Source organism: Echiichthys vipera, assembly GCF_963691815.1.
Source record: "Echiichthys vipera genome assembly, chromosome: 12".
NCBI classification, from domain to species: domain Eukaryota; kingdom Metazoa; phylum Chordata; class Actinopteri; order Perciformes; family Trachinidae; genus Echiichthys; species Echiichthys vipera.
This window is the reverse complement of record NC_139837.1, coordinates 16,068,099-16,095,941: the sequence shown is the minus strand read 5'-3', so window position 1 is coordinate 16,095,941 and position 27,843 is coordinate 16,068,099. Positions and strand designations below refer to the sequence as shown.

At 40.8% G+C, this 27,843-nt stretch overlaps 4 protein-coding genes across 6 annotated transcripts; 2 read left to right on the top strand and 2 right to left on the bottom strand.

Moving 5' to 3' along the window:
* The first annotated feature begins 890 nt into the window (after positions 1–890).
* Positions 891–3,923, top strand: tmed8 (transmembrane p24 trafficking protein 8). Its single transcript, XM_083923899.1, has 6 exons — positions 891–1,020; positions 1,362–1,473; positions 1,624–1,717; positions 1,828–1,921; positions 2,116–2,409; positions 2,634–3,923. The coding sequence occupies exons 2-6, from the start codon at positions 1,364–1,366 to the stop codon at positions 2,849–2,851; spliced, it is 810 nt and encodes a 269-aa protein (XP_083780025.1). The 5' UTR covers positions 891–1,020; positions 1,362–1,363; the 3' UTR covers positions 2,852–3,923.
* A 5,717-nt stretch (positions 3,924–9,640) lies between these two features.
* Positions 9,641–12,787, bottom strand: gstz1 (glutathione S-transferase zeta 1). 3 transcript variants are annotated; one of them, XM_083923825.1, is made up of 9 exons: positions 12,685–12,787; positions 12,228–12,279; positions 11,259–11,326; positions 10,731–10,811; positions 10,514–10,639; positions 10,275–10,350; positions 10,119–10,171; positions 9,988–10,037; positions 9,641–9,836 (listed from the first exon to the last, which is right to left on the bottom strand). In XM_083923825.1, exons 1-9 carry the CDS (start codon positions 12,712–12,714, stop codon positions 9,710–9,712), a joined length of 663 nt encoding a protein of 220 aa, XP_083779951.1. In that variant the 5' UTR covers positions 12,715–12,787; the 3' UTR covers positions 9,641–9,709. The 3 variants fall into 3 exon arrangements, with proteins under 3 accessions (XP_083779951.1, XP_083779952.1, XP_083779953.1); XM_083923826.1 differs by lacking the exon at positions 12,685–12,787 and adding an exon at positions 12,377–12,465; XM_083923827.1 differs by lacking the exon at positions 10,731–10,811.
* Positions 12,788–13,069: 282 nt separating this feature from the next.
* aldh6a1 (aldehyde dehydrogenase 6 family, member A1) lies at positions 13,070–20,069 on the top strand. Its single transcript, XM_083923676.1, has 12 exons — positions 13,070–13,190; positions 13,746–13,787; positions 13,863–13,937; positions 14,685–14,846; positions 15,072–15,150; positions 15,613–15,915; positions 16,656–16,777; positions 17,154–17,343; positions 17,843–18,024; positions 18,140–18,319; positions 19,198–19,296; positions 19,398–20,069. Exons 1-12 carry the CDS (start codon positions 13,152–13,154, stop codon positions 19,500–19,502), a joined length of 1,578 nt encoding a protein of 525 aa, XP_083779802.1. The 5' UTR covers positions 13,070–13,151; the 3' UTR covers positions 19,503–20,069.
* Positions 20,070–20,676: 607 nt separating this feature from the next.
* On the bottom strand, positions 20,677–27,369 carry bbof1a (basal body orientation factor 1a; the record flags this gene model as incomplete). The annotated part of the gene is made up of 11 exons (XM_083924730.1): positions 20,677–20,806; positions 20,987–21,058; positions 21,836–21,940; positions 22,146–22,639; positions 23,183–23,327; positions 24,153–24,223; positions 24,354–24,434; positions 24,538–24,681; positions 26,079–26,144; positions 26,968–27,220; positions 27,326–27,369. 11 exons carry the CDS (start codon positions 27,367–27,369, stop codon positions 20,707–20,709), a joined length of 1,575 nt encoding a protein of 524 aa, XP_083780856.1. The 3' UTR covers positions 20,677–20,706.
* Between the last annotated feature and the right edge of the window lie 474 nt (positions 27,370–27,843).

The following is a 27,843-nucleotide window of genomic DNA, read 5'->3' as shown; positions in this document are numbered from 1 at the left end:
CATTTCAATAATTAGATGTGAATCTAAAATGTGAACAATGTGAAGTCTGAAAATACATTTGTTCAATTTTGAATAATTTAGGATATTTTCATTGGGGGGGACAATTCATGTTTTTTCAGAAATTAAGGGGGACATGTGCCCCCCCAGGATCTGCACCCATGATGAGTCAATGTCTGTCATGTGTTCAATCCCAGCTCTTTGCAATTTAATGCCAGGTGCAGAGGTTGATTAATGCACAGACTGATCTAGTCTGCAGCCCCAGGTGTGCAGGGGCCCCGGATTGGCCAGACTATTTTTAATTTTTTTTAATTTACTACACTGGAAATAAAAAAAAACTTGCCTCCTATTGGGGCCCTTAGAAATAAAGTTTCTGATTGGATATATGCGGAACACATTTACCCAATCAGATGCCATCATGTGGCCGGGTTCATAAGGTCAGTTTTGTTGTCAAATGATGCATCACTCACTGTTACTGGATACAAATGTCAGAAAGGAAATGTGATAGCGGAGCAGGAAAAAGAAAAGCACAACGACTGAAAGAACAACCAAGAGGACCAAGATCTACTAAAGAAAATTCATAAATTGACAGGATTTTTCCAGGTTGTGGACTCCTACTTTCTGATAAATATGATTAATAATGTGGGGGCCCAAACAAACAGTAGACTCGGGGCCCCTGACCACCTTAATCCGCCACTGGCCAGATGGTATGTCTGTATGTGTGAAAAACAATACCTTTTATAATGCAAAATAAGCATCATAAATAGTCCGTTTGTAATGTAATATAGGCTACTGTGCATTCATTATAAAACTTCTTTGTACAGGATCTCGGTGCAGATTCGCAGATTTTCGACAACGCGGAAGTGTCAACAATTGTGTTTTTTTCCCTGTCAGCAGCAGCAGCACCGAGGAGAGACCCGTAACATGATGCAGTGAGAATGGAGGCGCTTTTACCGATGTTTCCTGAGTTTGACTAAACGTATAATCGTATCGTGGTTACCAGACTGTCATCGTGACACCGTGGTAAGATAAGTTTTGTGCCCCGGTCTGCCTGCAGCTTCTCCGGCTGCACTTTTCTCTGTCTGCTCGGTAGCTAATGAGAGCTAACCAGCTAGCCGCCCAGCTAATGCCAGTTTATGAAGCTGTTGCTCGGTGTTAAAGCCTCACATATACACGCGGTTACACGTTTGGCTTTGGTAACTCAGCAGCCAGTTTTTACAGGAGTTAATATAGTGCATTAATGACATTTATCCACCCTGCGTTAGGAGGCTAAGTTCAGTCTTTTCCTCCCTCCCTGTGGTTGGAAAGGGGCGGGGTTTCCTGTTTTTTTGAGCCACGCAGACTGAGGTGTCTTGTCTTTACAGCCATGGAGAGATTAGACGCTACATCGGAGCTCCAGTCGCGGCTGTCATCCCTCTCCTTCTCGTCTTTCCCCGGGATAACATCCAAACAGAGCGACACCAGACCGCTGGACAGGTAGCCTGTTGCTGCAGAAAAAGTGCTGCTTATAAAAGCTGCTGTAAGGAGACGTGTTGCCAGTCATATACTTCATGCATCCTACATGTCTTTAACTGTTGATATACTGTGATGTCTTCTTCTGCTGCTGCTGTACTTTCTGCTCTTCAGGCTCCAAAACACAGACCTTTCACAGAGCTGCACCCAACCCAAGCACCAGGCTGATATGGATGAAACCAGGGAGGATTCAGGGCAACTTTCTGAGGTATTTTTAATGTTTAAATGTGCCAGAAGAGCTGTCATTTAGTGGCAATAAACGATGATATAATATCATCTCTCAGCTATAATATCATTCTTGTGTGTGTGCATTTTGAGGGTAATGAAGAGGCCCCAGCAGAGCCCACCCTGGGGGAAGGAGGCAAGGAGAACAACAGTGCTGGGAGCTGTCATCCCTCCTCTGAGATTAAAGGTGAGGACCTGCAGAGTACGCCACCATGACTGCTGCTTTGTTTTCTGATGTTTGGATTCAGAGGTTTCATAAATGTTTCAAATATGGTCACGGTGTAATATACTTTCATAAGGCTTATGTAAGTGAAATAAATCACTATCAGTTGCTGTTATGCTCTCTGTGGACACATTGCAATTTGTTCCTCCTGACGGCAGCCCAGATGCCGCCCCTGAAACCCCCCACAACGTGGACATCTGCTGCGCTGAAGGAGCTGAAGGCGAAGCTTCGAACGGAGGACGACAGCGTGGTGACAGTGTACCGAGGCGACATCATGACAGTTCACGTGCCCACTGTCCCCGAGGCCAAAAAAGTGTGCTGGGAGTTTGCTACGGACGGTTACGACATCGGCTTTGGCATATATTTTGACTGGACGCCCGTAACGAGCCGGTCCATCACTGTGCACATCAGCGAGTCGAGTGATGACGAAGAGGAAGAGGAGGAGATGGAAGGTCAGCTAAGTGATTGCAGTTCAGAATGTAAAGCGGCCTCAATCTAGCTCACGCTTTGAAACCTTTCTTCACTGAGTGTCTCGATTATGCATAATCATTCTATAAAACATATCAGTCATTCTGCATCTACAAAACACACCAGCACTGCGTTTTTATGTGTTTTTATCCAGCTGGGATCTGAGGCAGTGTGTTGACTTTGTGGTTTTATGTGATTCCTGTTGCAGGGCCCGTCAGTAACGGAGATGTCGAAAAGGGCTCCAAGAGTCAAACCAACTCAAACCTGGCTGAAATCTTACCCGTATACCGCCAGGACAGTCACATATCCGTCCAGGGGGGGAGCCACGATTTCCCAGGTGAAGGCACTTACCTCCTGAAGTTTGATAACTCCTACTCATTATGGCGAAATAAAACTCTTTACTACAGAGTTTATTACAGTGCCTGAGATGTCAGTTTATGAATGTATAATTTACAGAAGAATACTACTCTTAAGAACTATTTTTGATTCCTTTCTTGGAAAAAAGATGAAGTTATAATATAAAAGGTTAAATATAGGCATATCTATTTTTACCACTATCAGCTTGTGTTGCCACCTGTTGGATTCACGATCAGATAGTTTTTTTTCGAACGCAACATTTGCTCTGATAGATATTTGAAGAAGCCTTGCATATGTGCCATGTTCCCGTGTGTGCACTGTGCTATTTGGTCAAGTGCCCGTCATAAAAACCTATATTGTCTTCAGCTGTAACATTTCAATGGTAGCAGTGATCGGGGAACACCTGCACAGAATCTATTTCACTAGGCCTGGTGCTTAATCAGCAGTGCTCGAAAGAAATTGATTTGTTTTTGTTTGTCGTATGATTATGTTGCTTTGTTATTGTTACCTGTATTTATCCTCCTGCTTTGTATCGTAAATTATTAATTTTTATGTGTGAAATTGAGTCGTGTGATAATGGAGAATATAATTATTATGTAATACGAATTCTGTGCACAGAGCTGTCTACTGTCATAGTGGCGTGTTGGTTAAAATATATCAGTTGAATGTGCTGAAGCAAGTTGTAACAGTTTTCCAGAGTGTTCTTTTATGACACAAATAAAAAGCCATCCCTTATCACATAAAGCTCTTATTATGTAATATAGATTCAATATTTACATTTGCTTTAACCACCCCCACTTTAATTTGCTGTTTCAGAGGCAGGGAGCGGTTGTAATATTTCACCCAAATGTAATTTTGTGCACAGGTCTATGTAAGTGTGTGTCAGTGTGTTTGTTTTTGAATATCCTCTGTGCGTTGGCCAAACACTTTGGATTTGATTGTATTGCCTTGTTCCATCCTGTTTCTTAAAAAATGGATGCTTCTTCTACCACTCTCACTCGTGCGCATGTTCCCAAAGATGTCACAGATTTGGCTGCTAACGCCGTATACAATGTAAAGCAACCCGGTTTAAAGCTTCCCGTGTTTGCTGTACTGTACCTTCTACTGTAAGTTATGATGCCATTTGTTCCTGTGATTTATATTCCACAATAAAGAGAAGATTATCTACTTTTTCTTGTGATTTATTTGGGAGTTGAATCGGTCATATGAACACTGTAATTAGCAGGTGAAAATGTTACAACAACGTGACATCTAAGAGATGTCAGAGTGTGTAGTCCCTGAACTAAATCTGTGCTGAGAAGCCATCATTTCATAACAGTCTCACTGCTGATCCAGGATTAGAAAACCCTTCAGGATGGTCCCTTGTGTTTCCATTAAATTGTGGCATTAGGGGATTGATGTAATTGTTACAGAAGTGCTGATGAGACCAGGTTTTATTTTCAGCCCTCCCTAGAGGCCAGTCACACTCCAGAGTTACATTTAGTGTCCCTAAGGTTTTACAGGATTTCTAAAAAGCAGTAGGATAAACATATTCTTAAATTGTTCTTATATGATACCGCTCAAAGCACGGCATTAGGACAGTCTTTGATGACTGTTAACGGTTTTAAGGTGTGGATATGAGATGGGCTGCACTGATAAATCTTTTTGCAGATTTTTTTTCTATACATGCTCACTTGTGAATATATTCTCTACACCTGTGCAGCCAGCAAATTCTATTATGTTTATTTATTTATAAATGTAATGTTTTTACCCTGAAGGCACACTTGAGCCCGTAGTTCGAAGTGTTGTATTGACCTGCATTATGATGGTGTTTTCAGTGTCTCGTCCACCCCATTACATGCTGTACACAAGTGAGGCAGAATAACAACATTAACGGATACAGCACCACCTACCACTGAGGAAATTTAAAAGGTTTACAGACAAATCAGATATGACTGAAAAACACTGATGATTCATTTAGCCAAATAATTCAAATGTATAAAATCAAACACGTTTTAAATTCTACTGCATTCTACTGCTTATTTAACCACTAATCATTTGGTTTGTTTTTTTAAAAAGCAAACTGCTTTTTATTTAATTAAACTGAACATTACAAGCATTGTTTCCAAATACAGCTGTAATCTGTGTTTTTTCATCAGAGCGATGCAAGGCTGAGTGATCGACTGCTGAAAAATAAGCTCTGTCTGCGTTTAGTAATTCTATTTAATAATACTACATTTTATTTATTGGTGCCTTTCAGGCCACTCAATGTCCCCTTACATCAGGGGTGTCAAACTGATCCAGTAAAGGGCCGCTGTGGCTGCAGATTTTCATTCCAACCAAGCAAAACACACGGTGTGAAGACGGTTCAGGTAATTAAATAGGTAGAGTCAGGTGTGTTACATATACAAAAAACAAAGCAGTAAAAACAAAAAAATAAACAAAACTAGTAGAAGAATAAATAAATACCAAAATATTTCTAAAATTTCTATACTTGTTTAGTACAAACTAATCTGAAGAGGTAGGTTTTTAAACGGAATTTAAAAAAGGGGAGAAAGTTTAGCTCTCTTTCCACTTTTACACCTGCAGGTAAACAATCAGACAAACTACATGAAAGGGAAACTAAGTATGGAAAAGCATGCATTATGGTGTATTATTACAAAAATAGATGTACATCAACAACTACCCTAACCTTGCAGGTGTTTATCAGTGGCTAAACAGAGTGTGTTGTGATTACTGAATTAATTGTGCAGCGGTCTCAGCTGTGCGTTTGCACAACAGCCTGGGATCAGCCAATCACAAGTGATTACCTAAAGCTGCTGCCTCTTGTGCTCTTGGGTGAGGCGACCTAAAACAAGAACAACATGGGGAGGCTGAGTTTTTATGTCCTCTGGTCCCTGCGTGACGCCCCTCGCCAGTTTATCAGGTAGGCTTTTATTTGGGGAAAACCTGCACACGTCAGTTTTCAGACAAAAAAAAAATACACAGTTCAAACACTTGGGTCCCACGCAGCAAATCCAACCGAAGTTGCTTCCAAGTCCACATCCCACTGCCTCTCCCCAAGCACCTGGTCATCTTCGGTCTGGGAGAATGGAAATGCAGCGATACAACAATCTCAGTAGATGTTCTGGTCAGTCCAGAAGTACCGGCCCAGAAAATCGGGACTCTGTCACCTCAAGCAAGGTATGTTGAGGAGCGAATAAAGCTACTTTTAACCCCAAAAAATGAGTCTAAATTGGTGAAAATCGACTTTGAACTCAGGTGCCTGATCTGGGAGGGGGACTGGAGCCCTGACATTGTCACAGTGGCAGCAGAGAGAGGCAGGAGAGGAGTTTATGGCAAGATTGTGCTCACAGTCTGTAAAGAGGTAGGAGGGTTTGGGTAACACTCTGTGGTAAGGTCAGATAAGTAATCATGAATTCATGTGACTTTGATGCATGAATTAATTCACATAACTCTCCATAAACTGAAGAATGAACAGCATCTGACGCATGAACAATAGGTTAATTAAAGCAACGACCAAGGTGTATGATCAATATTTCTGAATTAATGATGTTTGTGTCTTTATCATGGACTGGTAAATTTTAATTGAAGGGCTGCAAACATGAAGTTGTGAAAAAGTAAAAACACTTGGAGTTCAGCACAGTGTACTGCTGCGACTCCCCTGTCCCTTTAACTGGAGACTCATGAAGAAGACATGAACATCGTTAGTAACTCAGAATTCCTGACGAGACCTTAGTTGTTGCATGAATCAACACATTACAAATACTAATAATTCTGCTACATCTCTAATGCACAAACTCATGATGATAATTAATGTCCACTTTTCTACAAAGTGTTGCCCATATACCTGACAATGATACCAACAGTATTGGTTATGGTTACATTTCTTATATCACATTGTGACTGCTTTGTTTCCTAAAAAGACTTGTGATCAGCCACAGGATGTCTTCAGCAGTACTCCTCTGGTTCAAAGGAAATGTCTGTTCCCAGAGAAGGACAACGCCACTGATCTCACCTTACACCAAACCACAGGGAATGAAACGGTGAGATAAATAGGATTCAAATATTTTTGCAGTAATCTACGTTGGTTGCAACATTTTTGACATTATTGTCCTGCCTCGCAGATAACTCCCAACTCCTCACACTTGGGAGATAGTGTTTGCTTTGCTGATATTCAAGTGAATAAAATCGAAACCAGTGGATCCGCTATAGGAAATAAACCTCCAGTTTGGCCTACGGTACGAGTCATTAAGAATATATTAATGTTTGAATTTAAGGTGAGTGATTTAATCTGCAATGTACTCTGTGCAACTGATAGGATAAGACGCCCAAACGGACAGTCATCAGTAAGAGAGGCTACCTGACATGGAGCTCTGAGGACATGGACAGTCTCGGAGAGGATGTGGACCAGGCTTCAACCCCCAAGAGAAGAAAGCTGTCCAGGATGAACAGCACAGAGGAAATGACTGCGCGGATAAAGAGTGACAACCGAGAAGGTCAGGAAACTTTACATCTACTTTGGTCACATCTGAATGCACAAAATAGGCTTTTGAGAGACATCGTGATTTAGTTTCAGTGTGTCCATCGAAGCGCTGGAGCCACACTATGTGTCTGAGTGACCCAGACACAGCCATCCTCATTGGAGGGGAGACAGCAGATCAAAACTACTGCAAGGACTCCCTGTGGAAGCTCGAGTTGGGTCAGTGGCGTTTGTTACATTTCTTTGTTTTAAGGGATTAAGACAAAATTGGAAGCCCTAAAATATTTACGCACTTTCAATGAGCATTTGTCCACATTTAGTTTCCTTCTTGACCTCTTTCCAGACAATGACTTCTGGTTCCCTGTGAACTCCTCTACCTCTGGACCTGAACCACCCTGCGCCCGAGGACACTCTGCGACCTATGACCCAGACTCCAAGTCGGTCTTTGTTTACGGTGGCCTGAGGGAGGGTCATCGCTACAGCGAGCTGTACATCCTCAATACTCTGACCTGGAAGTGGAAGCTTGTCACTGTGGGTTTGTTGCAAGTTACTAACATGTTCCAGTTTTCAATTTCTTCTCAAATACTTAAGCAGAGGGAGTAGGAAATATTTTCTTTTGGTTTGTTTTTGCGGATTAACCTCCCTTTTTTTTAAAAAAAAAAACTTTTTTTTTTTTTTAGGCGAAAGGCAACGTTCCAAATTTGGCATATCACTCCGCAGCCTTCTATAAGAAAGAGCTTTTTGTCTTTGGTGGAGTTCAGCCGAGCCATTCTTCCGTGGATAAATCCTGCAGTAATGCTCTGTACATCTTTAACCCAGAGTTTGAACTCTGGTACAAGCCGATTGTGGATGGTGACATACCCCTGCCACGGTTTGGGTCAGTCTTCTTTTCGAAACAGTGAATTTATTGTCATCTTAATGCTGTTTTATTTTCCCTAAAGACTGATCCCATGCTTGCGTTTGTGTCAAACAGACACTCAGCCACACTGATGTCACAGAAGTTGATAATATTCGGTGGACGGAAGACTGCTACCTACCTTAATGATCTCCATGTTCTAGATCTGGGTAAGAGGAAGTTTCAGCGGCTGCATTAGGCAACAATTTTGCATCCAGGTTTCAAGCTGATATTTATTTTTTTATTTATGAGCGAAGGATTCATGGAGTACACAGCTGTGAAATGTGGGAACATGCCGCCGCTGCCCCGAGGGTGAGTACAGGACAAATCAACCTTGAGAAATGTCATCAATGTAGCCATCTGGTTTTTATATTTTTGGTCTCTTTTGACGAACAGAACTATATTTGAATTGAATGGTTTCAACACAGAATGTCATCTCTTTGACATGACACCGTCTTTCTTTATCCTTTGTTAAATTTGTTTTAGCTCAGTAAGAAATAACAGTAGATGCTTTAAATACTGTGTAGAAACTGGCATTAGAACAAAACTGGTACACTTGATACATTTCCTTTGTTTGTACATTGACAGGTTTCATGCAGCTCTTCCAGTTTCAGACAACAGGATGTTAGTCAGTGGAGGTTGCAGTGCAATTGGAGCCTTGCAGGATGTACATATATTCAACACTGGTGAGTATGTCATTTATGCCACTTCAATCTGATTATACCTAGTAGATGCAATAAGACTGTATCAGTGTGTGTCTGTGGTTTAGTCCATAATTGCGTAGAAGGTTGGTGTCAGACATGGTCACCCTGTTCCAATGTGTCACCAATCAACTGCTTTGATTTCTCCTCAGACACCAACCTATGGAGCTCAGTGGCTTCTCCGCTGCTTTGCTCAAAGCCTCGTGCAGGACACAGCATGATAAACTTGGGCTGCTCCATCCTGACAGATGCAGAGAGGCATGAACAGGGTGAAAATGTCAGCGTCAGCTGCACATTGCTGGTGTTTGGCGGATCAGACTGCACCGGTACCTTCTACGACGACACAGTCAAGTGCACAGTGGAGATTCTTGGTGACAAATAATGGGAAGAAATCCTTTTGAGGACAAGAGTTTTATCGTTTATAAACAGTGGAGGATGCTGTGATCTGAAAAATGTGTATTTACACAGTTATATTGGTTGTTTGTCTTTACATGTTATATAATTGTTGCATGATGTATTCTGCAGCTTAAACTTGTCTCTTTTTTTATTCCTTTTTAAAAAATATATATATCCATCCTTCCTGCACAGAAGCAATACGCTGCAAGCAGTGAGCTCAGAGGTTTTGCTCTTTGCATAACAAATCTTTGATTTGCATGTTTCACACATTAATGTATGTCCTCTACCTTGACTCCACATGTCAATACGTTTTTGAGAGTAAAGTGGTGGACTGTGTAAAATGTATACCATGCAAATAAATATTTTTAACTCAAAGTTTATTTAAAGTAATGACATTGGAATGGGCTTATTTTCAAAGCACTGTATTAAACATTGTACCAAGTTGCATGGTTTGTCTCTAAAGCTGCTGAGTTCTATGCACGCAGATCAACAGGTGTGTCCGGTTGACACGATGGGTCGCTCTCTTTGAAAGCTTCAATCTCAAGTAAGGTTTGATTTAACCTTTTGATAGTTGGATACTGCCCGACATCCACTTTGTGCCTGTAGAAATTGAAGACATAGAAGGGTTTCATTAAAGGGTGTTTTTAGGTTCAACAGGTTGGGTGAACTTGCAAACATAGAAAAATGAATGTTCGTGTTCGGGGTGACTGAGTATTTCTGTGGTATTTATGTAGTAGTTGTGATTACATACCTCTCTGCATTGTAGACTTGTGGGACCAGACAGATATCTGCCATGGATATCTAAAAGGTAGGCAATGAGTCAGATCAATCTCTTCTGTATATTGCACTGTCATGCTTTAATATGATAGTCATGCTTCTTACCTCATCACCGACACAGTATTTCCCTGCTGTTTCCTTAAGAATCAGTTCAAGAGCTGGAAGAGCAAGATGCCCATAAAAAATAAAGCAATGGAAGTCGAGTGATGAAGTCTTTGAATAAAACTTAATGTATAGTTGAGAAAAAGGGCTTCCACCTACCTTGAAAGCCGCGATCAATGAAGTGCTGAGCCCACTGCACCTTTTCTGCTCCTATTTTCTTGGTTACGTACAAATTCTGAAACAGCCAAGAATTATATATATATATATATATAGATATAAAAAAAGTACATGTCGTGACTGTATTTTTGTATCATGTCACACCTGAACTTGCAACGAAATACCTGTTTGAACTTTCTGCTTCAGTTAAACTCTAACCATCGGTCCTGTGCTGTTCTCACCTGCAGAGGCTGTATCCCAGAGGCAATGATATCACTTATCATCCGAACCTGGGCACGCTTCTTTGGGTCGGCCGGGAGAAGCCGAGGGCCTGGCCTGGTCTCATCGATGTACTGGATCACTGCCAGCTGTGTGGGTAAGAAACCATATTCAGTATTGTTCACGTTCAACTAAAATATGGTCTGAAGGATGACATGGGTGAAAAGTTTGGGGACTCACTGACTGAGAAAGGGTAATGCCATCAATTTCAACTGCAGGCACTTGTTTCATGGGGTTTAATGTCTGGTACTGTTCAGTAAGCTTGAGCACATAGAGAAGTTTTGTGAGACTAATACAGGATTTACATTGACTTCATCATGCTGATTATCATGTAGAGTAAGGTAAGATAAATGTGGTTGTCGCAGTAATAAATGCAAAATAAATGCAAAATAAATAAATACAGATGATTATAGAAAGCAACATAAATAATAAGGGGTAAATAAACTAAAATAGGAATTGAATAAAAATAGAAATTATAAAAGAGTATTTGGAGACCAAATGACATGGCAAAGGGGCCGTGGTGTGAAGTGAACACCAGGCTAATATGTTATGTGATTTAGTAGTAGTACTTAGTGTTTGTCTTAACATCATTGAATATAATGCAAAAGTCAATGTAACAATAACACGATATAGTATAATGTGGTTCATTATGATATGGTAAAGATATGTAGTCTGCATTGATATTGATCTTGTGAGTCTATACTGTACCTGCTGACCTCCATCTTTGATTAGATTGACAGCAACCTGGTCATATTCAATACCTTTGAGAGCAAAAGCTGGTGCACAAAAAAGTGAATCATCTTATTAGAAAGTCAAAATAGCACACACATCCCAAAAGATAAGCACTGGGTTCTGGACAAAAAAGCAGTACAAGGGATAAACAGAGTCTGCTCCTAATAGCGTTTATTTGCTATATCACACCATGGGGCCCGAAATGTTACATGGTTTCTTAACAAAAGGGTACAAAAAGAAAGTTTCTTCCTTTTTTCTTAACAAAAGAGTACAAAAAGAACTGGTTGCGCAGAATTCCTTAGTAAAGTCCAAGTAGAAAAGGGTTCTTGTGTTCGGAATGCGGCGTTAGCGACCCAGGGAGACACACCTCGTTATAAGCACCCATGACAGTGCAAATATGAATATATGTGTATAATATATATATATGTGTATATATGTGTATATATAGATATATGTATATATATAGAGCATGTCATTTTATGGTGACATACATATATGTATATATGTGTGTGTGTGTGTGTGCATATATATATATATATATATATATATATATATATATATATATATATATATATATATATATATATATATATATATATATACTCCAAAATGTATCATACCAAGACATTTAAAGTAGAATAATCATACAGGTAAGAAAAGCATTACCTAAACAAATTGAATATACATGCCTGGAAAATCCGGTAAACCCTCATAATGACATGCAATATCAAGGAGAAACTTTTTAGTATATAGAGGCGCCCCTACCACTATAAAAAGTAGTGATAATAAACAATGAAATATTAACATACAAAATAGACATAAGACAAATACCACAGAGGTGTAGTTATACCAGTCTAGAGTTACATGTTGAACATCACTGCACAACTTAACATCAAAATACTTCAAAATAACAGCTAACTAGTGAAATGCTGTGGCATCACTTACCAATGCGAACCCTCCAGGAGCAGGAACTTCTGAAGTATCCATGAAGAACAGGCTACATAGAGAACCCAAAGCAGAAAAAGCAGTCAGACCATTTAAAAAACAACACATTTTCTCTTGACTTAACTTGTTCTTGTGTCTTACTAGTTCACCTTGGTTTGAGTGGCCATAGCTTTGTTGGCTGGTTTAAACTCAACTAGACTGGATCAACGTTTGCAGACAGGGTTTGCACCATTTAAACATCATTCTGCTGCAGCCAATAGGATGTGCGCCTAAAATCCCTCCTACCCACTCTTTGGTCCATGACTAAGCAACATCTGGCCTTAATGTGGTTCACATTATGCACACACACACACACACACACACACACACACACACACACACACACACACACACACACACACACACACACACACACACACACACACTTAGCAAATAACTAACAATGTTATTACAGTACCTTAGAGAGGCAGAGTAAAGACAAATGCATTGTTGTGGCTGTGATAACGTTATCGTTTTTATTTTTAGGATAAGCAAAAGCCCTCTCCTTGTCTTCTACGTTGGCGTATATAACCACACGCTTACCATGAAAGCTAGTTTTTAAGTTCTAGGCTCTTTGGTCACAGTTCAACTCGGGGTTGCGCAACTTCCTGCTTCTATCCAATGATTGGTCGAGTTCCTCGGCTAAGGCGGGATTATCGAAAACCTCAACTAGCGATAGGTTGGAACGCACCAACGGTTGACCAATCAGGCTGCGTTCTTCGTGGGGAGTGCGAACGCGGAACGAATAGGAAGCCTCATATTTCCCTCAGAGCCCGCCCACAGGTAATACATCTGTGAGGGGGGGAAGCTGGATGTTGTCTTCGGCTGGACACCGTCCTGCAGCGGAGTTGGACAACACATAGAGTGCAAAGTAACACTTTCACCATGGCGACAACAGCATTGAGATCGGCACTTATAGCAAAGGTAATATTAAGTTTTAAATTAAACGTTTTTTTAATGCTTTAAAAACCCCTCAGTGCCAAATGACGCAGGTAGGTTTTGACAGCTCACATTGTTTACAAAGTGCAATGTGTCATGTGCTTCAGGATTTAGGTCTGGGCATTACAGACTGGTTTATTTTTCACAAATGAGATTGACTTCACTTGTTTCTTCTCTTCAGATGATGTTCTGTGTGACTGTAGGCTTTTTTTTTGGACAAGGTATCACTCATTATGAGCTCATTTATAGCTACTTAAACTATTTTTAAAAACTTGTCACTACTGGCTGGACTGCATTCATTCTTCCAGTCCTCTCCAATGAGCTTGACTTTGTGCCCTTCAAACCTTTTCCTTACTCCTTGTAGTTGCTCATTAATCTTGCAGGCCTTAATGCTGCAAACAGAAACAGCTGGTTTTGTGTGTTTAATGTTTTACAAATGATGTATAAACCAAGTCCTACTATTGTACTTGTTGGACAGATGCTGCTATTTATTCCATCTGATGATTTTACACTCCCTCGCCACTGTGCTTCTTTTCTCAGGTCCCATTTAAAGTTGGCCGCATGTGTTACTCCTCCTCGGTGGTGAGTTGAGAACAGTGTACAATTAATTGTCAGTCTGCTATAACACTTTACAGCAGGTGTTATCTCCCCTCACAGCCCACCACCAAGTTGTTCATTGATGGGAAGTTTGTTGAGTCCAAAACGTCAGAATGGCTGGATATTCACAACCCTGTAAGTATTTCACCTGGTCCTGGATCGAGCATGCAATTTTTTTTCAGCTGGGTTATGTTTATCCTCCTGTAGCTCGGCCTTCATGATACTTGGATAGCTCTATCAAGTCCGTGGAGTTGCTAAACCTGTTACACGTTACATAATGATAATGATGTCTAACTACTTCCACCGGTTTGTCCTACCAGTCTCAAACATCATCACATCCCCCTACATTAACTAAGTAAATTGCAAATGTCGACATTTAAATTTATCTTAAATATCTGAGCAGTTTCACGTCATATTTTCAGTTTGTAACACACAATGATTGTAAGTGTAACTATTTTTGTCCATCAGAAGTACCTAAACCCCAGATACACTTGGATAACGAGTCATTACCCATCGATTATAAATGTCCAAGGCACTCAAGGCAAAGACAAGGCTTTTGTGTTCTTACTTTATGACTTGGACCTTTCTTCTTTTTTTAACCTTTGTGATACCAAAGAGCACCTTCATTACACTTGTTTAAACTCTGGACCTTTCTTTTCTTAATCATAAATGTCTTGAATATAGAAATACTGTTATTTGTATCTGATAAACTCTGACCTGCAGGTTTATGAAAGCCCACATCAGTTAAACATCTGCTAGGATTCACCTGTGACCTAATGTTAAGTGAACTCAAAGGGCCCCTGCTGGTTGAAACTAAGCAATATTTACCATATGAATGTAAACTGACTCATCCCTATAGCCCCCTTTTGTTCTCCTCTGTAGGCTACCAATGAGGTGATCTCCCGTGTCCCAAAAGCCACCCAGGAGGAGATGTTGGCTGCCGTGGACTCGTGCTCCAGAGCCTTTCACTCCTGGTCTGAGTCCTCCATCTTGACTCGACAGCAGGTCTTTCTTCGCTATCAGCAGCTTATCAAGGACAACATTGTAAGTCAAAGGGTCAGAAAGTATAAGGTGCAGCTGAAAACAAGTTTACTGTTAGGAACTGTTCAATTTGATGAATTAAGTTGTAAAACTACATCAGCTTTTTAAACATTTCCACATTATTTCAGATCCTGCTGTTAAGACTTGATACTAAAACTCTAGTTCAGAAATATATCAAAACCTAAGATGAGAACAAAGGACTGACATAAGGGCCTTCTTGTGTTTCAGAAAGAACTTGCCAAGGCCATCACAGTAGAACAGGGCAAGACCCTTGCAGATGCAGAGGGTGATGTGTTCAGAGGATTACGTAAGTTTATCTCACATACGTGCACACACGACTTTACAAAGGGCAACAAAAAGGTAAACGTTTGCATGTTATGCATGCTTTTACTTTGTGGTTGCAGGAATAGTTAATGAGTTATAATAAAAGAGAACAAAGGGCAGTTTTTTTCATGAACCCTTTGAATGATTGCCAGGAGTTATTGCTGTTCTTTTTACTTTATTTAGGAAGGAATTAACTGTTTTTTGAGGCTTTTGAAGCAACACGCACAGCGTATCTATACTCAATCACTTCTATACTCAATCAATCTTTCAGCTGATTTATATATATATATATATATATATATATATATATATATATATATATATATATATATATATATATATATATATATACCAGACACAAACAATTCTATCATAGCTTGACACTTCTACAAAAGAAGAAAACTGACCAAATGAACTTGTGTTGCACTGCTTATTTTCTTTGCAGAGGTTGTGGAGCACGCCTGCAGCATCACCTCTCTGATGCTCGGTGAAACCCTGCCCTCCATCACCAAGGATATGGACACCTACACCTACCGCCTGCCCATTGGGGTGTGTGCCGGCATTGCGCCCTTCAACTTCCCTGCCATGATCCCTCTGTGGATGTTCCCCATGGGTCTGGTGTGCGGCAACACCTACCTGCTGAAACCATCAGAGCGGGTGCCAGCCTGTGCCATGCTGCTGGCCAAGATGCTGCAGGATGCCGGTGCTCCTGACGGGACGCTCAACGTCATCCATGGCCAACACGATGGTAAGAGTTGGCCCACAGCTGGTCAAAAACATACTGTTTTGTGTCTGAACCTAATCTGTGGTGTAGATACAAGGCAGCAGATATGATGAAACTGTTTTTCTTTTTTTTAAAGGAAGACAAAGAAGGCCAAACTCAAATCGGAGAACTTGATACTTAATAACATACTTAATAACATGACATACAGAACCTCAGAGTCTGAAATGAATGCCCATGAAGCAGCTTCTGATGTATTTTCATAAAAAAAAATGTGTTTATTGTTATCAGTTCTTTTATGCGTTGTGTCAAATCAAATATTTTGATCTCCTGTGTGAGGATTGGCTGCTTTGCTTTGTCTTTAAGAACATCAAACTAAATACCTTTTGGGTTTTGGACAGTTGGTCGGACAAAACAAAACATGTTTTCTGACATTTTATAAAAAAAACAATCTACCTATTAATTAAAATATTTCGTAGATTAATCAAAAATGAGAATTATCATTAGTTGCAGCCCAACATCCAAGCCAGGATTGATGAATATGAAAGGAATGAGGTCCATCACAAATTGTTAAAGGACTTATGTTAAAATGACTCAAGCTCATAATTTGTTTTACCTTTTATATAGCAAACATTACATTTTATTTTGTCATATTCTCCGTAATGCAGAAAATGTGACAGTATTCTTAATATCTGTGGTTATTAATTACTGTGGTTGATTTAAACATATCTGCGATAACAGTTTATATAACTGACTTTCTGCCACAGCTGTGAATTTCATCTGTGACCACCCGGCCATCAGGGCAATCAGCTTCGTAGGCTCAAATCAAGCTGGGGAGTACATTTACGAGAGGGGCTCTAAAAATGGCAAAAGAGTCCAGTCCAACATGGTGAGTACCCAACCCAGGTATACATGTCTGACACTTGATGTAAATGTCCAGAAGGTGGCAGCATTGATCAACAGATTCTTGTATTTTTGATCCTTCTTACTAGCAGCTGTACACATGAGAGAAGATGCAAAACAGAGGCTGCAGCTGTGCATCACAGCTGAAGACCCACAATTACAAATGTTCCATCTATTTATTTAGGTTTGTGTCCATCAGCCCTCTCTGTTATATGGACCAAAATGTGGAACACATTTACTACATACAATTTGTAGGTTGTTTGTTTAGAATTCCCTGATATTATGTTCTCACTTGTGACTAACCAGCTGCTGTAATGTGGAGATCAAACAGCAGAAGGATAACCGCCTCTCTTGTACTGTAGGGAGCCAAGAACCATGGTGTGGTGATGCCTGATGCCAACAAAGAGAACACTCTGAACCAGCTTGTGGGTGCAGCGTTCGGGGCGGCAGGACAGCGGTGCATGGCTCTCTCCACAGCCATCCTAGTGGGTGAAGCACGGAGCTGGCTACCGGAGCTGGTGGAGCGTTCCAAGGCTCTGCGTGTGAACGCAGGTACCACGCCCTGTCACCCTGCCCTTCACCTCTGTCTGTCCTTAGCCCCTATTCTCCTGAGGTCCTTTGGTTTAGTCATCTCGTGGCCACCCATGCCGTCCTTACCACACCTCTCGCCTTTTGCTCTGTTGTAACTCCACATTGGAGTCAGCTGGGAGTAGGAGCTCGTTGAGTCAGCCCTGCTGCAAATTTGTGGCGAGATCTGCGGCACAGGCCTAAATAGTGGTTCAGTGCATCAAATGCTAAGAGAAAGGAACTCGATGTGGAGTAAAATAGAGAATGATTATCCTTGTTTGCAGTGATATTGACTCTTATTTTTGTATTTCACAGGAAACCCGTAAGTATCCACTTTTGAGGGAGTGCCTCAGAGTGCCCCTCGTCCTGGTTTTTGCATGTTTGTGGCAAGACGTGGCTGAAAGTCAGTTCCCTTACTGTGCTCACATCATGCAATTGCCATACTATGTAACCTTATAGCTGTTTGTTTATGGGGCCCTGCTAGGAGACCAGCCTGGTGCAGACGTGGGGCCTCTGATCTCTCCGCAGGCCAAGGACCGGGTCTGCAGTCTGGTCCAGAGTGGTGTGGATGAGGGAGCTAAGCTGCTTCTGGATGGTCGAAACGTCAAGGTCAAGGGTTACGAGAACGGCAACTTTGTGGGTCCCACCATCATTGGCAATGTCACAGTACGTGGGTTTCATATCTTTATGTGCACATGTGCGTTTGCATCTAAATACCATAAGAACCACTGTGAAACTAGTGTCAGTGCCAGTGAAAATATTCCCTTTTGTGCCCTCCCAGCCTGAGATGAAGTGCTACACTGAAGAGATCTTCGGGCCCGTGTTGGTTGTTCTCGAGGCAGACACGCTTGATGATGCCATCAATTTGGTTAACAGGAACCCCTATGGCAATGGTACAGCTATCTTCACCACAAATGGTGCCACTGCACGCAAATACACTCACGAGGTGGACGTGGGCCAGGTGAGTGGCTGCAGCCTCCAAATGTGTTCCTCTGTTTTGGGAGAAAGGAGACATTCACATCCCTCTGTCATGTCTATACAGCATCTCAAGTAGGGAGCCCATTACATTCATGTTTGAAAACCTTCACATTCATTAAAAAGCTATTATTTTCCATGTCAAGTATAGCCTTGTTTGCCCATAACCAAATATACACACATTCGGCAACCCCCATGGCTCCACTTCCCCACCAGTCAAAACTGCAAATAGCAACAGCAAATATGTGGCCGTTAAAAGAAAACAGGGGTACATGGAAACATTTTTCCGGGTAATGTTCAATGAGGGAAATCTTAAATTAAACTCAAAAGGGATTCCTAGGGTCCTGTTCTACGTTTAAACATAAATATGGCCAGCCTTTACCCTGTTTATTTGCCTGTGGAGCCTTAGTTATGTCCTGTGTTTGCTGTTCACATGTCGGGGAATGCTGTGTAGGCCATGTGCTGTTCTCCTCTCCAAACCTCGATGCAACAAACATCTACTTTTCCTTTTTTTTCCCTCCCAGCACCTTCGCCAAAAGGCCTTAGTGTGTCCAAACCTATTCCCGCTGTTTTAAACATTCAAAACCAACCATGCTGTGCCCGTATTGCCTTCATAACAAAATGTTTTATTTAGTTTCTCTTCCCTCTCATAAGAACACACTGTGCTTTCAAAACTGCAAATATAAGCCGCAGGTTTAGCTTTGTTTAGTGCGATCATGTAAGCTTGTTTTTCAAACGGCATGGAAATACCACATCTCTCATCAGTCGCATCTTACCCATCGTAGCTATTTAGGATTCGGGGGGGAGTTGTTTTACAAAGCCTACACTTTTGGAAATGAAAGGGAAAATACTTGTTTTCTGCAGGTTGGTGTAAACGTTCCTATCCCCGTTCCACTGCCTATGTTCTCCTTTACTGGATCAAGAGGATCCTTCAGAGGGGACATGAACTTCTATGGAAAACAAGTATGAACTAAATCAATGCATCCTTTTCTTACAGTTATGAGAAATGCACACATGTAGCAGTCTATGTTTAGATGTAAATGTTTATTTTTTTTTCTATACAGGGCATCCAGTTTTACACACAGATCAAAACTGTAACCTCACAATGGAAGGCTGAAGATGCCAGCTTGAAAAGTCCTGCAGTTACCATGCCTACCATGGGACGCTAAATTCTCCATTCAAGTGCTGCTGTTCAGTCCGATAAACCAGAAGACCTAGACGCCCTTTTTCCACATACAAGACAGTTATGTGCTAAATGTGAATAGTTCATCAATACAAATTATTAAACAATACTCACCCATTTGATACTTTATATTAGATGTGTATATACTCTGTAAAAGCAAATCACTGTGATTAAGATTTTAAAAACACAAAAGATCTGTACAACTGAGGCATTGTTATTTGATCAATGTCACTTCCTCAAATACAACAGTATTGAAACTTGTTTGTACTAACTTGCACTCTAGTGGGTGTAATCCCCATAAATTAATGTTATCATGGACACTGCTTTGTGTTAAGCTGATTGTTTAGAGATCGTTTATATTTTATGCATATATTGGTATCAGCACTCATTTATTATTTTGAGGGGACACATTCTTTTAAAGATTTAATATGTAATAAGTATTGCTTACTGTTAACAGTCCACATTCAGAACAAGCCAGAGCGTGAGTGAAGAAAGTGAGCGCTGTTCAGTGAGGACAAATCAGTGAATCAGAGGAATAAAACAGTTTTTTCTAGTTGTTTCACAGCAGTTACGTTCAAAGCACAAATAAACACAAGGTGCTGCACTGTCGGAATATGAGTGAATGCAGAGCTTTACCCTTTGTGTGTGTGTGTGTATGCTGGTAAAACGGACACACTGCCTTGTGCCCTGTGTGTCAGCATGCAACACGGAGGGGAAGGGGCATGACAAAATAGAGGTTGGGAATAAGAGCTGCTCACCCTGCCTGCTGTTGGCTGGGGGTTAAAAGTCCATGTGGAGTTGCCAACACCCAGAAACATCCCTGTCCACAAAATAAGAAGAAAAGCGAAAATCCAGGCAGAGGGCAGGGTCTCTGCAGAAACAGACACCACCACACACTTCTAGTGGGTCATACGTGATGACTGGATTACTTTAGTATTAGTGTATAAGGTTTTTTTTAGGATAATACTACATATTCAGTACTTTTAGATAGATTTTGACAGAATTATAATAAGCTACTTTATGAAAGAGTACTCACATGCCATATCTACTTGTATGGTAAGATATTTATAATGAGCCCAAACAAACATCTTGTATTATTCTACACACATGATTGACGCTCTGTGGGAAGCGTACAGCAGGGGCAAAAAAAACCCCAAAGTGTGATGTGCAATGTAGGGGCCACACAGAGGTCATGCGGTGTGTATATCCGGAAAGCTGTTTGGGCTTGAGGGCAGAACGGGCTCAGGCGCCTGGGTGATGAAGGTCGGCAGGGAGAGCTCCTCTCTAATTCTGAAAGATAGTCATCATTATGCAACACTAAAATATAAATCACACGTAGGCACTCATGTTTCTCACAGCCAATACTTTTTCATTTAAACATGGAATGTGGCACCAATAAATCTGCACAGGCTTCATAATTGCAAGGATGAGGTACAACTTTTATTCTTGTACATTCCTTTAGTGTCTTACCCGGCAGCATCGTTGTCAAAAAGGCTCTTCTTTTCAGAGGAGGCAGACAAAGCCAGATGTTGGTTGGCATTCCTATCAAAAAAAATGCAGAGTTGCAGTTAAATTCAGAACCTCATAGTGAAAAGCAATGTTTTAGCACACTGGTGTCTATTCACTCAGACCTGCAGCCTGTCTTGGAAAGGGGTTACCCTGGGTCAGCACAATGCACATGGACTTGGATGCTGCTAACTGAGTCGCCAAATGTTCTGTTATTTTGCTGGACTAGGTGCCAGACCACTGTTAACATGAATATACGTCTCCTCTTGCCTGCCATACCCCCATACATTCAGATCCCCTGCACACTCCTCTAAAATCATGTTACCAGCTGCTCTCTAACCACAAGTGTTCAAAGAACAAAATAAACTGCCAGTGCACGTGAAGAGGGGCCAATAGGCTAAAAGCAAATCGACGTGACCAGATGTTTGTTTCCAAGCACACGACTCTGTGGCCGGGCCTATTTTTACTATTGTGCCCAGACTCTTTCTTCATTCTTTTTAAGCAGCTGGATGGAAAAGAAAATTGGTTGAAGCCTAACTGATGTTTTATGGTATCCTCTTCTGCTGAGAAAATGGCTGTTTAAAACATTAAAAAGAGGGAGGAGTCACGAGAAGTTCAGCCTGAACTACTGCTTGGTGTCACTGCACTTTGTTCTTCAGGAGGTAATTGATCCCCACAAGTTTCAGTCCACTTTCAGGAATTACAATTCCGTTGCAGAGTGTTATTTAGGATATAGTTAACAAGCCATAAACAAGCATCAAGCGACTATTTTGCTAAGACAAACATAATACAATTATCGGAACGTTTTATTACCTTTCCTTCTGTCCATTCATTTTAGCAAAGAGAAGCCTGAGAACTTGTTCCTTCTGCTCCCAAGTGAGATCTGAGATTTCAACCTTGCAGTCTGGTTGATGAGTCCTTAAAAACAGGTGGATGAAATTCAATTAAATGAGTGTTCACCCCTGGTATTGTACACATTCTTTTACATATATCGGCTGCATTAAGATGAACCATGACCACTGAATGATCTGCAGGTGACTGGGTGCTGATAAATAATAGCTATTAAAATATCACAGGCATACACAGTTGTACAAGTCATGGAAATTATGGAAAGTGGACCTACCACCTTGCAGCCGCCTCCATGTCTGAATAGACAGAGTTGGTACTGTGGGGGCCTTTATGAAAGGTGCGGATGGGCGGGAACTTTACTTTTCCTGCCGTGGCTTCTCTCAGCCTCCAGCGATAAGCCTGTAGTGCATCCTTTTTGTATTGCAACCTGCTGGCCATGGTCTCCTGCTTCACCTGAGCCAGTGCCTCATGGAAGAACTGCTCCAGCTCTGTTCGCTGCTCTACAATGGTGCTCGCTAGCCGCTTCACGTGCCCCAATTCCCTCTCCCGCATGGAAAGCACGTTCTGCAGTTTCTCCAACTCTACCTGGCTGGCCTGGATCCTCACCAAAATCTTCTCCTTCTCCTCCTCCTCCTCTCTCTTGGATTCCCCAGCTTTTAGCTCTAGGGCATGCTCCAGGGAAGCTACCTTGGCCCTCAGTTTAGATAGCTCCTTTTTTTGGGCCTCCAACTGAGCAACGTTTTTCTTAACCATCATCTCACACGTGTTCTGGATGAGTAGACAGAAGAGCAAAATAGTAAAATGGATGACATCAAGTTAACTTTGGAAAATCTTTTCATTTATAGAGCTGGAACAGATAATGGTTTGTGTGCTAGCCTGTGCTGCTGAGTGAGTGCCCAAAGCTTAAACATGGTGGATGTATTTCCTTTATTTACTGTCATCATCAGAGGTAAGATTAATGTGCCCAATATTTATTTGTCTTGAATCAGTGCCAGAAACCTGTGAAGGAGAAGCCATTGGATTTGAACCCACAGACCCGTGGAAACTCACCACAACCACTGACCACTGAGAGGCAGGGTAGTAGTCAGGACGTTGAGGGGTAGGAGTAGGACCACAAGCAAAATACACAGGGTCAGCACAAGTAAACAACACAAGGGAAAAACCACCTGAAATATATTCTGCACAGGTCGGACAAGTGTTTCATAACTGAAAGGATTGAAAATGACTTTATGGAGATGAATAGTCTCTATCCAAGGACTGCCGGAGCCTAATAGTAACACTGCTGTTTGCTGTCCTAGGGTTCAAACATACCTTGTCCAGTTCCAGGGAGGCATTTTCCTTAGCCATTGAATTTGTCAATATCTGCAGGTCCTCTGCCTCCTTTATGTGATACTTCAGTGCTTCATTGAGACGGACGTTCTCCTTAAAGACAGACCGCGAGGCATCGTCCAACTGCCTGAATAGTTTAGAGGTCAAACAAAAAAGAAATTTGTCTTTGATTATGATCACATCCCTAGGAATCTTAATTGCATGCCAAACATCATCCATCATTCATACAAAGATTGTATGGCCGGCTGTGGCTCAGAGGTGGAATAAGTTGGTTTTCTCTTCTGGTCCGCATGTCGAAGTGTCATTGGACAAGAAACTGAACCCCAAATTCCTCCCTGTTGGAATGATTGGATTTTACGGAAATAAGGTTAAGAAGGTAGCCTCTGCCATCAGTGTGTGAATGTGACAAATAAAAGCATCATAAATTGTCAGAAGGCTAGAAAGGCTTTCCAAGTACAATAAAATATATTTATATATTTTAAGACTGTTTATTAGTCATGGTGGTAATGTGAGGAGACTGACTGCTGATCTTGAGGAGCATAAAACACGTTTTTTTCCACAATTTCTTGGTTCCTACTTCCGACACATAAAATGAACTGGGTCAGTGTTCCTGATTTTTGAGGCAAGCTGAGTATCAATTTTGATCTTTTATGAGCTGTAAAAAATAACTAAACATAGCAGAGGTGAAATGTATATATTATGGCCTCAAAAGTAATAAACTATGGTCTTCCACACACACATTACACTTTCAGCGTTCTGGGGCGGCTGAAGATGTGATCGTTGGCTTCGGTGATGTACACTATCTGAACATGACCAACCAGTGTGGTCAAGACAATAACATTAGTTCTTGTTATATATATTTATATACATAAACACTTGTGAGAGTAAATTATTTTTTCTTTGCATTCTGAGGACATCAAAGCCCAGTTTAAGGGACAGCGGAAACACTCACACAATGGCTTCGTTGTGCGCGCTCTCCACCACCTTAGCTATCGTTCGCTCAGCGTCCCTTTCCAGGCGATCCTGTAGGGAAAATGGCAAAACTCACATGATGCTCCACCTGGGACAATATTGATTTACTGATAAATTTCACATCTATTTAACTGTTATTTCCCCTCAGTATTCCCCGCAGGATCCACTGACTTGACCATACCTTTTCTTTGAATAATTTGTACTCCAGTCTGTTTAGGTTTTCCCTGTGCTCCTTGTCAGCAACATTCATGTTTTCTCTAATCTACAAATTAAAAATATCATGGTTATTAGTGGCATTAACATCCTGACACAAGAAACAACCACTCTTAATAGGAAATACTTTATATTGTGTGTGTCCCCCTCACATCACTGAGCTCCTGCTCCATCTGGGCTTTCTTCTTCTGAAACTCCTTAATTTTCTTCATCCCATCCTGAATCATGTCAAAGTCACTGGACTTCTTTCTGAACAGCTCCTTCATCTCATTGATTTGTGTTGTGTAATCACCAATCTGTTGAAACCGATCAAATTAGATACATAGAATAAAAAACATTTTACATATCAAAGTCATGCCATAACTGTACAAATGCATCCATCTTTTCATCTATATACTAGACATTCTACAAAGTTCCCACAAGTGCAGCTTGCATCAGTTAGGGAAAACGATTTTCATACCAAAGTTCACACAGGCCATACCCTTTTGAAAATCAACTTAAGCACAGACCAGTCAAGCTAAATACCTCAAGATGCTACTGTGGAAAAGCCAGTCTGAGCAAAAATGTGACAAAATGACCAAAGTCATGAGAGACTAGCAAAACATGCACCCACAAACATGTACATGACGACTAAATGAGAGGTTATCAACCGTCTGATTACAACTGTAGGCCTAATCGTTATTCTTCACATAACTCAGTATATGTCCATCTACATCAATTCACCAATCTTTATGCAAGTTGGTTTGCAGCATATGCAATTTTCCCTCTGTGTGATCTACCGAATAGTTGACTTCCTGAAAAATATTCACCAGTTTTGGGTTAAAAAAAACTGATGTGTTTCACATATCTGTCCTTGTGATGTGAAGTAACTACAGTTGGACATGTCTTTATGGGATAATTATTTATATTTGGCTCACCTCAACACTCAGAAAGTCTGTCTTGCCTTAGACAAAAGTCAGGAGCATTCAAGCTTCTTGAGTGTCTTCGATGGAGTAATTTCCATTAGCTAAGACAATTTTCAACAAACCATTTTATCACCTCATGAGAAAAGGGCTGTGAACAGAAGTCACATGTAGACATGACAGTATTCTTCCCCCTAACTGGACATATGTGACAGTTCCATACATGTCTAAAATAGGGATGTTTCAACTTGGTCCAGACCGATGCCATTTTTTTCCTTCAGAAGCTTATTGGACCCCTTTTTACCAGCATGAAGTAAGAGCTGGAAGATGGAAAACAGATGGAAAAGAAGCACAAGTTTTTTTGTCTAGTTAACCCACTTCAATTTTGTCATGTCAGTTTGATAGCTTGATCTTAACTACAAACAGCAGAGGTCAGTGAGGACAAAGGAGTCAAAATAAGTTCCTTTGGCGTATATTATGCAACTAAAATTGGTCTTTTAGAGTAAGGATCTGTGTGACATATGAGGTTAACACATCAAGACCAGCAGGGTTACTGCCTTTTCCCAAGCAAGCATTTTTTAATGTTTTCTGTGGCCACTGAGATTAAAATGGCATTAGACCATGCAACTCGGTATGTGAGGGTTTGTTTTTTGTGTTATGGTCGCTTTGATTGGTTGTTGTTTTCTTAAATAATGAATGCCAACATAATTACACACATGACAGCTGTTAAGACAGCGCAGCACAAATGAAAACTCAAGTTGCATTTATTTTCTTTCTTGTGTTTTACTCACCAGTTTGCTTTGCTCTTCATCTGCAAGTTCCTTTTGACTTTTGAGGCTTTTCTGCAGCGTATGGATCTGTTAAAATATGTTTGTTAATCAGGTAATCTTTCTTTATGTTCATTTAAACAGAGTACTATGGCAAGCGGTTTTAACATTCAATCAAATCATACTAATTACATTTAAGTTATCCATAATACCATTTCTCCTAGTCAAAATTCAATTCTTACTCGTCAGAATAATAATTTCAGATATCCACAACGAAATTCTTACTAGTACAAATTACATCACTTTTGCCATTCATGTGAATTGGGCTTTCACTTCTAGATATCCACAATTACATTTTAGGTTGTTCATTCTGGACATCTTTAATGCAATTCTTACTAGGAAAATTGCAGTTGTGCATATCCGTAATGACATTTTAACTAGTCAGAATGTGATTTGGATAGTCAAAATTACATTGTGGGTGGCACGGTGCAGTGGTGGTTAGCACTGTTCCCTGACAGCAAGAGGGTTTCTTGTTCGAATCCGGGCTGGGGCCCTTCTGTGTGAAGTTTACATGTTCAAACAGACCAGCGGTTGAAAATGAATGAATGAAATATTACATTATGGATGTGTGGAAGGTTTTTTCATTTGGGATGTCTGAAATTAAAATTATGACTAGTAACAATTGGATTGTATACATGTAGATCTGAAATTAGAGTTTTTCCTAATAATAATTACAGTACAGTTATCTAAAATGTAAATGTGTAGAATTGAAAGCCCCATGCACATGAATGGCAAAAGTGACGTCATTTGTACTAGTAAGAATGTCATTGTCATTGAATAATTAAATTACAGATATCTGCAGTACGTATCCAGTCTAGCTATTAAATGTCTGCAAACTAGTAGTCTTTCCGACCTTCTCCTCTTTGGCTGCGTCTTGTCTCTTCATGAAGCCAGTCATATCGATCGTGTCCTTCTCCGCGCGGTACAGTTGGTTGGTGAGCTCTTCGTTAGCGCGTGCCAACTTGCGGCAAGCCTCGCGGTATTGCGCGAGCGACTGGTCGGTGACCTGTAGCTTCAGCTCCCAGAGGGCAGCGTTGGCTTTGGCTTTCTCCAAGTCAGACTCTTTGTCCACTTTTGACTCCTGTTTCCCTTCTTTCTTCCCCTTCCTGTGACAAAATACAAAGCGTAGTGCCAGTTCGAGTTTCCGTTTGAACGTAAATGCAGTCAAACGTTTTAGCTCAGCGTTAAGTTACAAATGGTTAGGCACTTACCCGGCTTTCGACCTCTTTACTTTGGCGACTTTCTTTTTCGGCATTGCTGCTACTTTTACCGTCTAATAATATTACTGAGAACAAACAGTGCTGCCACAGGTAGATTCAAGAAGCTGCACGGTAGTTACCCCGGGATCAGTGGCTAGCCTTAGCTAAAGGCACCTAGCTCCTGTTTGTGTAGCGTTGTTGCCATGGAGACGCTGTAACCGAGGAAGGTCAGATTTCCCTGCTACATGATCTTTGGTCACCTAGACTACCGGCCTGCTGTAGCCTATATGTATATCTTCATTTACATTTCTATTGGAGTACATTATACAGCATAACATACACAATTTTCTCTTTAAATAAAATAAATTGTACATACCACACACACACACGCCTACATGTGCACATACATAAATTTAAAGATTGAATATGTAGAATCTTCAATAATTGTTATTATTAATTTTTGAGGGCTACAGAATGAAAGTTTTGCTTTTTCATTTAAAAAAATACAGTATATTTAGTCTTTATTAATA

Coding starts and splice junctions, on each gene's coding strand:
- tmed8 (XM_083923899.1), top strand. CDS start 1,364: ATGGAGAGATTAGACGCTACATCGGAGCTCCAGTCGCGGCTGTCATCC. Junction 1,474..1,623: donor GACACCAGACCGCTGGACAG/GTAGCCTGTTGC, acceptor TCTGCTCTTCAG/GCTCCAAAACACAGACCTTT. Junction 1,718..1,827: donor ATTCAGGGCAACTTTCTGAG/GTATTTTTAATG, acceptor GTGCATTTTGAG/GGTAATGAAGAGGCCCCAGC.
- gstz1 (XM_083923825.1), bottom strand. CDS start 12,714: ATGCATTTGTCTTTACTCTGCCTCTCTAAG. Junction 12,280..12,684: donor CTTTACTCTGCCTCTCTAAG/GTACTGTAATAA, acceptor TTCTCTATGTAG/CCTGTTCTTCATGGATACTT. Junction 10,812..11,258: donor TCAAAGATGGAGGTCAGCAG/GTACAGTATAGA, acceptor TATGTGCTCAAG/CTTACTGAACAGTACCAGAC.
- aldh6a1 (XM_083923676.1), top strand. CDS start 13,152: ATGGCGACAACAGCATTGAGATCGGCACTTATAGCAAAG. Junction 13,191..13,745: donor GATCGGCACTTATAGCAAAG/GTAATATTAAGT, acceptor TTCTTTTCTCAG/GTCCCATTTAAAGTTGGCCG. Junction 17,344..17,842: donor GGCTCTGCGTGTGAACGCAG/GTACCACGCCCT, acceptor GGGCCCTGCTAG/GAGACCAGCCTGGTGCAGAC.